This window comes from Xiphophorus maculatus, chromosome 23 (genome assembly GCF_002775205.1).
Source record: "Xiphophorus maculatus strain JP 163 A chromosome 23, X_maculatus-5.0-male, whole genome shotgun sequence".
NCBI lineage: Eukaryota > Metazoa > Chordata > Actinopteri > Cyprinodontiformes > Poeciliidae > Xiphophorus > Xiphophorus maculatus.
In genome coordinates, this window is record NC_036465.1 from 13,343,941 (window position 1) to 13,356,463 (window position 12,523).

A 12,523-nucleotide genomic window follows, 5' to 3' on the forward strand; every position below is an offset into this window, starting at 1 on the left:
GATCTACCTGAACTCGATCACGGTGACGTATGGTCTGGACTTTTGACAGTAGAAACAGAAACACAGATAAGACAATGAACCCTCACAGTAACAAGTATGCCCTGTTATGATTGCATTGAATAACCTTGGGGATGTCCTCAAAATAACCCTTTTGTGTCCTCGAGAGTATTCATAGATGTCTAATGTGGAAGAAAATTCAGCTTCTGTGAGTACACTAGCAATGAAGTGAACACAATCCAGAAGTCTGTTTTTAATGTGACAAAACCTCGCATTCCAGCTGTCGTTTAAATATAATTACAGAGAGATTCATCTTTCACCGCATGGTCAGAGGTTGACAAATCTCCCATAGAGTCTCATTTCTGTCATTCCTCAGTGGCTCAGTCAAAATTAGCTAAAACCTTTAAATAAAATGGAAAGGAATCAAGAAAATTTGCACTTTCAAATGTCTTCGTAAAGGACCATTTAAAACATTAATAAAAAGTTTCACAAAATTGTTCAAGACTGTAGCTGTCTTAAATGTTTTTACACTATTAAATAATCTCTCTCACATCAAAATTATGGATGAATAGTTTTAAAGTAGCCTTATACTGTAGCTCGTCCCAAATTGATGTGGAGCAACAACTGGTTCTTTTATCTGCTTGTAAATATGTTTCATTCAAGTTCGATTTACCAAATTCTGAGACCTGATAAGGACTTTGCAATGGTTTTTATCTGTATTTATGCCTAAACCATTTGAGTGTCTTAACATTATAACATCAACCATCAATCTTAAGCTTCCAATCAATGACCTGTCTTTTTTTTTTAATTACTGAAGACTGACAGTAATTACACACTGTCAGTCTTCCTACGTCCATTCACTACTGAGGTTGTTTAAACGTTACTGTATATTTTCAAGAGTCTCAACTGTTGCTTCTTTGGACTAGTTGCACTAACCGCACATTTTGTATTCGTCCGCATTCATGGAGCTGAAAGCACAGCACTGCAGTAAACGTTTCTGCTATTAAAGCAGACATTACAGCAGCTGTAAGAGAAAAGATCCAAAGGGAATAAAATGAATCTTCAGGAATGTTTTGAATAAGAGGGAAAAAAACTAAAACTAAACATGATAATATGATAAAATCAATACTTTGAATCAGTCTGTAAGGATTTATTTCCATAGCTCAGACTTTTACTGTTTCTCTCCCTGAAGAAAACAGTTTTGACAGGACTGAGTTAAATAAACCTTTCTGCCATCCCTGGCTTAATATAAATACAATTATAAATGCATCAGTTGGCTCTGAGTCATCAGGACAGACAGAACTTTAATCAGTGATATTACCATAAGAGAGATAGTGCATATTTCATGGACAAAATATGGGGTTTGTAACATAGATGGATTAAAAAATAGATAGTTCTGCCTTTTGGCATAGATTAATGCCCTCATCATTGCAGATCAAGCTCCAACTTTTCTATCTACCTATCTTCTGCCTGCCAACACCTGGGAACTACACATAACATAACTCAACTGTGAACTGTTTGAAAATGTCATCTGCAATAAACAAAGATGAGACCCTGATACTCCCAGACCTGAAACCATCATCTCTATGATTCACTATAATCATTAATCTGAATTCTACATTTAGATCAAAGCCATAACTGATTCATGTTAAATCATTATTTGAATCTGAGAAACTCAAATGTCTCCTATGTCTATCCGTTTCTGCAACCTGTTCAAGGAACCCAAATCTGAGAGGAACAGAGGTCAACCAGTCGCATTAGGTTATCTCCAAAACAAACAGCCTCAGCCTCTTGTCTGCAACAAATCAGCTAACACTGTTAGTGTGTGGCTCAGTTCGTGGCTCTTGTCTGCTGAAAAGCTTTTAAGGAGGGAAGAACATTTCTCCAGACACACACATGCACATGTCTGTTTCCAATTAACCCACTACCTGCATAAAAGTGTGTGGTAGGAAATTACACACTGTCAATCTTCCTACGTCCACTCACAACTGAGGTTGTTAAACATTACTGTATCTTTTAAAGAGTCCCAACTGTTGCTTCTTTGGACTAGTTGTACTAACTGTACATTTTCCAGATGATATTTACCTAAAATGTAAGGTAAATACTTTTTGTAGGCTGAACTTCTGCTTTCACTTCAAGGACGTTAAAAAACAAAAAATAAGATTAGAAGTGCTGAAAATGTCAATTAAAAGGTAACAGCAGGCGAAACAGTTTCAACAGGTCATGATATTAAGAGAAAACTACAATAGATGGAACTAAGACAAAAGTTTAGAATGACAATAATAACATTATTATTATTATTATTATTATTATTATTATTATTATTATTATTGTTATTGTTATTGTTATTATTATTATTATTATTATTATTATTATTATTATTATTATTATTATTATTATTATTATTATTATTATTATTATTATATCAGTCGGCCCCTGGTGAAGGAACCAGCAATAATCTAAATAGAAAATAAATGTAGCAATAATGATATTAAACAAATATGTATAACAATCACACTTATAACAGCAGTCAGATAATAAATCAATCTCTGCAGAGCTGGGCAATAACTAGTTACACTTCTACTCAGTTACATGTACTTATAGGAGAAATTTTCCTGTGCTGACTTTTTACTTTGAGTTGAGTAATATTATGAAGTAACTCTACTCTCACTGGACTAAGATTTCTGGCTACTCTTCAATTTATTATCGGAGGGTTTTTTATTCAGTAAATGAAAAACAATGATGACTGAAAATGCACCAGACACCGACAAAGACTTGCAGTTTATGTTAAAATGAGACTTTCTATTTCTACTCAAGCTTCATTATGTTTGTTATTTTCTATCTGCTGAGTCTGTTGTACCATTTGTAACAGTACACAGTGGCACTGGAAGTACTTAAAATATCAGAACTTGCTCATAACTCTATATTTTTGTTAGTCTAACTTCATTTCTAAATATGGCATCAGATGCTGTGATAAGATCAGTACTTGAGTATTGCAATAACAAATCTGCTTCTGCTTTTTTATTTTGTCATTTGAAACTGGACTAATAGGAAAGTGGAAGAATTCGAAGATTCATCGACCGTGTGTTTATGTGTGTATGTCATTGAAGTCATTAGCAGAGGAATTGGTGGTTAATTTACCTTTTGTTTTGCCTAAAGCCTTGCTGAAAGCAGCTGAAAAACCCTTCAATGACTGCGTGTGTGTTGGGGGGTGTGTGGGGGTGTGCATTTGCGGGCGTGGGCGTGCTTGAGTGTGTGTATGGCTGATCTGCTGACCCACATGTCGCCAGATAACAATCAGAGTCACACAAAGCAAATACCATAGACTAGGGTGAGGTCAAGCTGAATGTCTGAATGAATATTTTAGTCTAATCTAATTTTCAGATGAAGACAGAAGCTACTTCTCTCCTCTGAAATCAATTAAGAAAAAAAAAAAGTGGTTTTAAGCATTTTCTTCTCTGTTGAGACAAATCCAAAGGGAGTCTAATGTAATTATTCCATGAAAGGACAAAGCAGTTTTAGGGGGGGAAAAAACTCTATAGTTCTTTTCTGTCTTCCTTCTTGCCATTCTGTTTTTGGAGTTATCCTGCAACTTTTCTGAATTTCACAAGTCACCTTAAAAACCTGCAATCTGCTTTAAAAATAGGAAAATTTTGCATCTGTCCTGCACTTACATTTAAAACTTTTAATTCAGCTATTGTGCTTGTTTTATAGATGGTAGTTTTAGTTTCATTACCTCTTCTTTGTTTTTTATGAAAGTCTCTCTGTTTTCACCCTTTGGAAAGCACTTTGTTCATTTATTTGTATGAAAAGTGGTCTGACAATAGAGTTTATTGCTTTCTTCAGATCTTGCCTTTCACTATGATTAGCATTACTGATTACACATTGCTGGACTTCTCATCAGAGTAACTTTTATTTAAAAAATGGCTCTGTGCAGACGCTGAGAGTCTCTGGTGGTTTAGTGTGCGCGCTGTCTGCAGAGGTTTGATTCTGACCCATGTTTGGCCCATTTGCCCAGAATTGGCAAACGGTCCAGTCCCTATTTTATGTCTATTTACTGTTCAGTAAAGGACACTGTAGCCTAACAAAAGCTTTTAAGTTTTAAATGAAATCTGCCCAGTGTAAATTTGACAGTGGTGAAACTGTTTATAAAATGATTCTTACATTTTTCAGACTGGAGTCAGTGGGACACCAGAAAGTCACTTACCAGAAATCAGTGCTCCTCTAGTTATCAACTGTCAGTATCCTAAGTGCACTAGACAACATTCTACACATACTCTTAAAACCCAGCAGCAACAATGGAAACAATCCCTACAGGCCCAAAATGTTGATGGCCTCCAAACATTTTTCATTAAAATAGACCACTTGTCTCACTCCTTCATTTAGTTTTCATAAGCAATGCTACCTTTTAGCTGAACTTCAGTAGGCCTTCTTCACTTGTTTGGGTCTGTAAGCTTCCTTCTTTTCCAAACAGTAAAAATGTAAGTTTAACACACTGCAAACAACATTAACTGAATTAGTGTTACTTGTTTTTAAAATTAATGATCATGTTTAGATAATTATTACTGGAAAACTAATATCATTACAAATGCAACATGCCTTATCATCATTACCCTGACATCAAGATGTCTGCAACCTTTTCATATATCATCTTCCGTTTGGTTATTTTACACGTCAACAGATAATGCAACATGCCTGTTAACACTCAGAGACCAAGCCGAACCCATTCACCTCCACTCCTATTGTTCTGCTAATTTTGTTTGTTGGGATCTTGACCTTTAAACTCCTTCCTCTCTTCTTTTTCTAATCCTCTACTCGTCTTTTTTAATTTTATGGAGACTTTCCTCCGCCTCTTCTTTACATTCACCCAGCGCACGCTTCCTGCCTCAGGAAAAAGTTGATGATGGAGGTCAGAGACAGGAAGTCCAGCAAAGGAGATTAGACATCAGCAGGATAAGTTGCATACTTAATGCTGCAACTCAGACATCAACATTTAGCGCCAGAAACAGGAAGTTCTTTGGTTGTTTTGTTCATTTTTATACCTGCCAGTTGGAGTTTTGCCAAAACTGCTGGGTTGGACCCGTCTGGTGGTTTATTCCTTCACGTCCATGTTATATATCTGTTTATATGTGTCCAGTCGGTTTTGCTATTTTTAAATGTATTTTTTATTTTAAAAGATTGTAAAAAAGTAACTAAATCCCAGTTCAGTGTGGAAGATAAGACCTGTAGTCCCAACATACAACCAAGATGAAGGCTGCTATTAAAACAACCTGGGCTTTCTTTATACCTTAGCATAGCTACAGCATAAAATGCTGTATTGATGCAGTAAATCATGCAAAAAGAGACCCAACCAAGTAATGTATGGATGTATCTTTCAGCAGAACACTACAGGGAGAATCTGTTTTCAGTTGTTCTAATGTTGCAGCTTTCATAAAAACTAAATTTGTGTTTTTCATGAGCTTTAACCCACAATTATAATTTACAGAAATAAATCATTGAAATATATCAATGAAGCTACATTTTGCATTTTGAATTATAACACGATGTTATAATTTATTGAGATGGAAAAAAGTTGTAAATATTACTTTGTTTATTTTATTGTCACCACTAGTTATTATTAAGCAGAAATTGCACACACAGCTTCTAATTTGGTCATTCTCTAATGATGTCTTCAACACATTCCTCTCATTTCTGCACATTTAACCAGCTAGAAGAGGAACAGAACTTAGACTAATTTAATTTACATATAAGCTACTTGAATGTGTTCATTAAACGGGGAATTTCTCAGTTCAGAACCATTTTGTTTTTTTGTGTCCTGTTGAGTTTTTTCTTACTAGATGATGTTTTAAACAAATAAGCAAAGTTATATCAGGAGTGAAATTGATCAAACCTGATATACTGTTGTGCTAAAGGCTTTATGAATATTATCTATTTCAATTTGTGACATTTTCCATCAAACATCAAGAAAAACAGCTTTCAAACAGTTTAAAGGAGGTATTTTTTGAACGCCCCAACGTGTGTTGGAAGCATCTGCAGGCCACTTGTTTCTGAGACGGGAAGCAGGAAGCACACTGAATCGACTGCAGCCGCAGCATTTTAACCAGGGAGATTGCGATAATGTGGCCTCACTTAGAGCCCAACCACAGCATGTGTACAGCAGATATACCGCCGACATATTAACAGTAACTGCCTAGTGTTTTATTGGAGTTGAAAACTGCATCAACGTAAATCTCAGGATTGAAAAGTGCAACAAACATTACTAAATATTCTCTGGTTTTGCTGTTCTTAGCTGCCACAGGTGGACTTCAGGCCAGGTAAATCAAATCATTTAAGCAGTCATTCTATTCATTTACAAACCAAAAGAAAATAACATCCTGTCAGTCCAGCAGATCTTATCTGATACTATTGTGCACTTTGTCACTTTCCTCCTTTTGTTTTCTGAATTGTTCGTTGCTTCCCTATAATATCCAATCTTGCTGTAGTCTTAAAACTGATTTTTATGCTAAAATGTTATCAAAATAACACATTCTCGTGAAACTGAAGCAGTGATGATCAAGTTGTGTTGTTTGGTCATCTTCCGAGGACATAAAAACAGACACAAAAATTTGGAGAAAAAATATTTATTTTGTGTAATTCTTTGTTGGGAAGCTGTGAAATACTCCCACCGTGTGGTGAAACAGGCAACTGCATCTTTTAAGAGTCAAACGCCGCAGGAGCTTTAGTGTTGGTTACTTTAAATGAAATAAAAATCTTAAGAAAAACGGTAGACTGTGCGCATGTGCAAATATAACAGTATGATTATTTACATAATGAAAAACAAACTTTATATTTTCCTAAATTATATAAAGGCAGAATTGTCTTGGAATTTGTTCTAAAAAAAAAAAAAAAGGAACTTGGCTAAAACTACCAGCTGCAATTAAAACCTATTTACTATATGTTGGCCACTAATAGATTTGTTAAAATCGTTTCCTCAACAAAATAAAAGAAAAAAGACATTCTCACCCAGGCATAAAAACATAAAATCACTTTCATTTTGCCTTCTTGATGCTACAGAAATAAGAGTAAAACACAATTATACTGTGCAAAAAAACATATTTATTAAAACATAGTATTTTAACGAATATGGCAATTTTTTCAAGCTTTTATTTACTGTTGGAATGATTTTGCTTTAACATTATGAGGAGAATATTTGAAATGCTGTGAAATGTGCATATGACCACAAAATAAAGTCTTTTGTTTTTAAACCGAGTCTTAATGAAGAAAAAATGACCTCATCCTTTTACCTGAGATGATGCAAACTAAACAAGAGATGTAATGTTGCCTCAAACACTGGGATTTGTGTGTGCAACAATATGACCCATGTTTAAGTTTATTATACTACTATGTTTACAGATTTAGTCAAATAGTTCACAGACCCCCACTTAAGTTTTCATTATCGTTCTGTTACCCTAATCTTAAAAAAAAAGAAAAAAACTTGTTGAAGAAAGAAAAAAATCTTAACATTTTAACAAACTGGCCAAAAGTTGTACAGAATGAATTAAACTGCACAACTTGGTTTTTGTTAACTGTTAAAAATATAATCACAGTCTTTTTGAGCTGAAAAAAAAGAAAAACTTGTGCCACTGAATAGAAAAAAAAAGACAATTTTCAAATAAAACGTAGCTTGTCACAAAAGTCAACAATAAAAATAGAATAAAAGGCTCATATGCAAAATGTAATTTTTCTTGAAAATGAAAGCATAGAATTAAACAAAAAAAGAAAGAAAAATCTAGCAAAACCTTAATCCTGTTTAAATGAAACACCGTCAGTAGTACCTAATCTGCTTACATGTGTTTATTTTCCCCTGATGTGGGGAAACGACAGCTGCTGAAACGTGGATCAAACATAAGATTAAAAGTTGACGCAACTTTCTAAAGCCTGTAGTTACATCATTTTTCTGTGCAGATAAACAGAAACATGAAGCTGCTGTGAATCATCTCCTCAGTTGGAGTGAATGGACAGAGACAGCTTGAGGCAGCCCAGCTCTTTGCCTCCACCTCCCAGGATTCCCTGAACTCTGTAGTTCCCATTGGTGAGCCAGTAAGGCAGGTCCATGTAAGGCAGGTAGAACTGAGACTGAGGCAGCGAGTAAGAGCCCTGAGGAGACACAGGAAATATAAAAATCAGAGGAAACTTGGTAACACTGAAGTTCAGTGTTACCTGACCTTTAACAGGTGGATCAGATTTCAGTATAAAGTGAGTATTTCCAGTGCTGATTCTTTCTTTTCTTTCTAACTTTTGTAAATCTCTCCATATGCTGGATATCAACTTTGAGACAAAGTCCTGACTGATGGTGATCCATTCTCGTTTTACCAGCGTTTGGAGTTTATCATAGCATTTATCATTCCTCAACCTGCTCTTTCAGAACCAATCACATGCTACCAATGCGGATAAGACCAGAGGAGTTTCCTCTTTTCACAGTTGCAAACTATTACTGTTCTCATTTTTGACTGACAATATAATTTTCACTACGTGACAATGCTCTCCATCTAGGTGCAAAACAAACAGACCTTCAACAGATTGTTCCTGTATTGCTGGGAGGAATTGTTGGTATCAGGATGCTTCCTTGTTACAGCTAAGAAGAACAAGTGGACCGTTTTCAACCCTATGTGAGATGCACTAACAATGTTTGCCATCAGGAGCAATATTTGTTTTAAACCTCTGAAACATTTTTTAATTTGCGTCATTAAACAATGATGCCAAAACTTAACCCAGGTTCAGTTTCTGTCGGTGAAAAGAAAACTCACCGCTTTGAAGGGGCAGTGACAGGGAAGGCCGTAGGTGTGCAGCGGTTCGGGACAATCCTGTCCCGGTGGGATCAGCTGGTTCAGAATTTCGCAGGCGTCCTTATAGTGACAACTGCCAAGCTGCTCCAGGCAGGGGATCTTCACCCAGAAACCTGCCACCTCCTTCTCCATGGTCACATTCACCTGCAAAAAAAAGGAGGTCAGAGTGAGATGCAAAAAGATTGACTTTAGTTTCAAACATGCACAAACACAAGAATAGCACCATAAACAACAGGATAACTGAACGGCATGAGTAATAAAGGTGTGGAGCTGAGCTGTTAAAGGATCAGTATTGTGTATTTTCCAGGCACATAGCACAATTAAGTAACTATGTAACCTTCAGGTTTTATAAAAATGCTGTACATATCAAACAAATTAAAAGAAATTTGACTTCACAATATGATGCCTTGTAATTGGGTCTCTGTTTTTTAAAAGCTCCCACTCTTTCTGACACTACATTATCAGCACGTCTTCACAACAATGCTCCTCTATTTTCTCGTTTTTAGGAGTGTTGGACTGAGAAGTAGTTCATATGATCAGCTCAGCAGACATGCAGTTCCACCAGCTGTTTGCTAAGTGCTGCTGCCGCTAGTCTGGAGGAGTTGAGTGGAGGAAAGGTGCTCAGTGAGGCGGAAGCTCAGCTGGAGACTGCAGCAATAAATGTAAAATCTTAATAAGTAGACTAAAAGCCATTTAAAACAAGGAACAACAAAATACAATATTAATTTTACCATACTTTACATTCACAACATGGGGAATAGATTTGTTTAATCTGTAAATAATAGGATCATCTTTTCTTGTCCCTTTATACAAACAGTTTATTTAATACTTGGACTTTTATGTTTTTGTGTGCAACCCTACAAAATTGAGATTAAACGAAAAATTAATCCACAAATTCATAGAAGAAAAAAGAAGTTGAAAGTAGAAACACTAGTTTATATATTTAAATTTTTAAAAGTGTTTGAGTTGCTGTTTCAGGTCAGTGTGCTAAAAAAACAAAACAAACAAAAGAAAACGCCAAACCTCTAATCAGCAAGCTCACATGATGATTGGGCAACAAATCTAGAGGCATCTGCTGAGACAAACAAAAATCTGCAAGCTGCAGGTAAACAGCTCTGCTGCTGTTGAGTAACTCAGTGTCTGAGGCTGTCTCACAGACTACATGCAACATGTAGTTAATGCTAAAACTGATAAACGCTGTCTTGTGGTTTACCAGAGAAATGAAGAAATGCTAGTGGTGCAGGCGCTGACTGCACCACTTTAGTTTATTACTGTTGCAAAACTGATAAAGTTTTCTATTGTTTTACTAAAAAACAGTCTAATAGTCAGTGCCTAATCTGATCAGTGTGTAATCAGAACAAATCGAGAACCAAATACCTTCAGTGTTAGCAGTGACTGTTTTCATTGTCAGTGTGTGTTGCTGAGTCTCAGCTGCTGTTTTTATGATGTAACCAAACCAAACTGTGCTGAATGTCCCAATAACAAACATCTTGAAACATATGAAAGATTTTCAGCTGATTGTTTCAGGTTTGTGTTGCAGGACGTCAACTCACAGAAAGAGGGGAGGCCAGCTCGACCAACGTGGATCCAGACGCAGCGGCCGTCAGTGATCCCGGAATGTTGATGGGATCTGGAGACACAGTCAGGCTCTTTAGAACAGCCGGAGCGTCGGGCTGTCCGCAGTTTTTCCAGTCGAAACCCAAAACCTGCAGAGTGATCAAACAAGCATTCACTTCTCTGTTAGTCTCTCTGCCAGAAAGCTCTGGAAAGCTTTATTCTTTAAACTAAAGTAGCAAAACTGAAATGTGAGATAAATCAAATGTATCTTCTTCTGAAGTTGCCTATAACAGTTTATTCATTTAGCCATCATTAATCTTCTTTTCCAACAATTGCACCACGATTCTTAACTAGCTTTAAAGAAGATATGACCATCTCATTTCAGAGGTCAAACACAACACTAAACTTTAATTCCGATTTCTTAATACAGGGCATAAAATATTTGTAAAGAAAATATTGGTTTTTTACATTAACTTCCATGCTAGACCAAAAAAAACTGGCCAAACTGGAATAGTATTTAGGGATCCTATACATTATTAAAGGTTTACAACATGTTCTTTTCCATTGAAAATATTTCCAGAATTTCCAGCCAGTTTTTTTCCCCAGATTTAAACAAGTTTGTGAATAAATAAAAACTTCAACAGAATGTATTGCACATATTTCTACAAATACCAGGGTTTGACTACAGTACCTGGAAGTAAAAAAAGAAATTTAACCTTTCTATTGTTAATGCCTCACGTTAAATAACTATTTTTAATCCTTCAATGAACGATTTAACAATTTCAGTCTCATTGGAGCATTTCTCAAAATTAAATTCTCAAAACTATTTATTCAATCTTCAAATCAATGTGTCACTTGTGCACATCAAAAAGCCCCTTGGAGCAAAGTACAAATGTTTTTGAACATCATGCAAGTGGTTATGCACAATTCTCTGCTTCTTCTCACATTTTCAGTTGCTTTTGTCACATTAATCAAAATATATTAAACAGGTTTTTGTTTAATTTTCTCAACTTCCCCGAAATGTGAGCACAATTTCATTGCATAAGTCTTAACATGGGAAATTCTTGAACAAGTTACAATAATACAGCAATCATTTCGCAGCATGGAAAGGAAGACTGCACTGTAACCCCTGAAGGACTGCATGTACTTTTTTCTTTAAGATTATTCTGTTTCATTTTGTTGTTGTTTTTTTTGTTTGTTTGTTTTTTTTTTGCTCTCTGCAGTCCTGTCTGTTCCTTTCTGCATCACATTAGGACAGCCTGTCAACAGATTATAGTAAAAGTACAAATTTGACTGTTTTATTTAAACACAGTGAAACAAGACATAACATTCTGGAGCATTGACGTGCTCATTGATACAGGCGGACTAAGTATTTTGAGGAAGAAACTGGATTTTGCAGGTAATCCATGCTGTTTCACTGCTTCTACTAATTGTTTTGGGAAATGCACTCACCGTTTTTGAAAACGTCGAGAAATGCATAAAAGCGACTGAGAAAAACTGTAAGAACTCGGGTGTAACCGTACAGAGATTTCTTTTTTTTTTTTTGACAAAGTAGAAAACTTACCTTTGCGCTCCTGACTCTCTTCATTTCAAAGGAGTCGCAGTTTGCCTGAAATACCACAGCAGCTAAAACCACCATCAGGGCTACTGTCACCTTCAGACAGCCGGCCATCCTGTTCATCATCCCGCTGCTCTGCGACGTTAAAGCGAGCCTCTCCACGGCCAGAGAAAGTCAGAATGCTTCCTGAGACCAGCACTTCCGTGTTTACAACCGCCGCCTGAACAAACTGTCACGTGATCCATATCAGTCACGTGACGGTCCATTGTCTCGTTGAAATGGCGATGCATTTAGTTGGGTATTTATTTGCACAACATAACATTCCAAAGCATTACATTTCTGTACTAAAATACAACTTTTTTGTGTATTAAAATTCTCTGAGAAACGAATTTCTTTGTTATTCAAATTATCAAAATTAAACATCATTGACATCTTGGAAATACCGTATATATTCAGTCTATACAATACATGGTTTAGACTTTTTTTTACATTAATTAATTGACTAACGAAATTATTTGAATACAGATTATATTCAAAGTTATTGAATTGATTATCGTAGAATTAAAAAAGCTGCTGTAATTCCATT

General features: G+C 35.8%; 1 protein-coding gene across 1 annotated transcript; it reads right to left on the reverse strand.

The window, feature by feature from the left end:
- Positions 1-7,783: 7,783 nt before the first annotated feature.
- On the reverse strand, positions 7,784-12,161 carry gm2a (GM2 ganglioside activator). The gene is made up of 4 exons (XM_005806541.3): positions 11,944-12,161; positions 10,376-10,528; positions 8,784-8,966; positions 7,784-8,133 (listed from the first exon to the last, which is right to left on the reverse strand). The coding sequence occupies exons 1-4, from the start codon at positions 12,061-12,063 to the stop codon at positions 7,978-7,980; spliced, it is 612 nt and encodes a 203-aa protein (XP_005806598.2). The 5' UTR covers positions 12,064-12,161; the 3' UTR covers positions 7,784-7,977.
- Between the last annotated feature and the right edge of the window lie 362 nt (positions 12,162-12,523).

Excerpts from the sequence above, each read along its gene's own strand:
- gm2a (XM_005806541.3), bottom strand. The coding sequence starts at position 12,063 with ATGATGAACAGGATGGCCGGCTGTCTGAAGGTGACAGTAGCCCTGATG. Across the intron at positions 8,967-10,375 it reads AGCTGGCCTCCCCTCTTTCT|GTGAATGTGACCATGGAGAA; the intron begins GTGAGTTGACGT and ends TTTTTTTTGCAG. Across the intron at positions 8,134-8,783 it reads GTCACTGCCCCTTCAAAGCG|GGCTCTTACTCGCTGCCTCA; the intron begins GTGAGTTTTCTT and ends GTGTCTCCTCAG.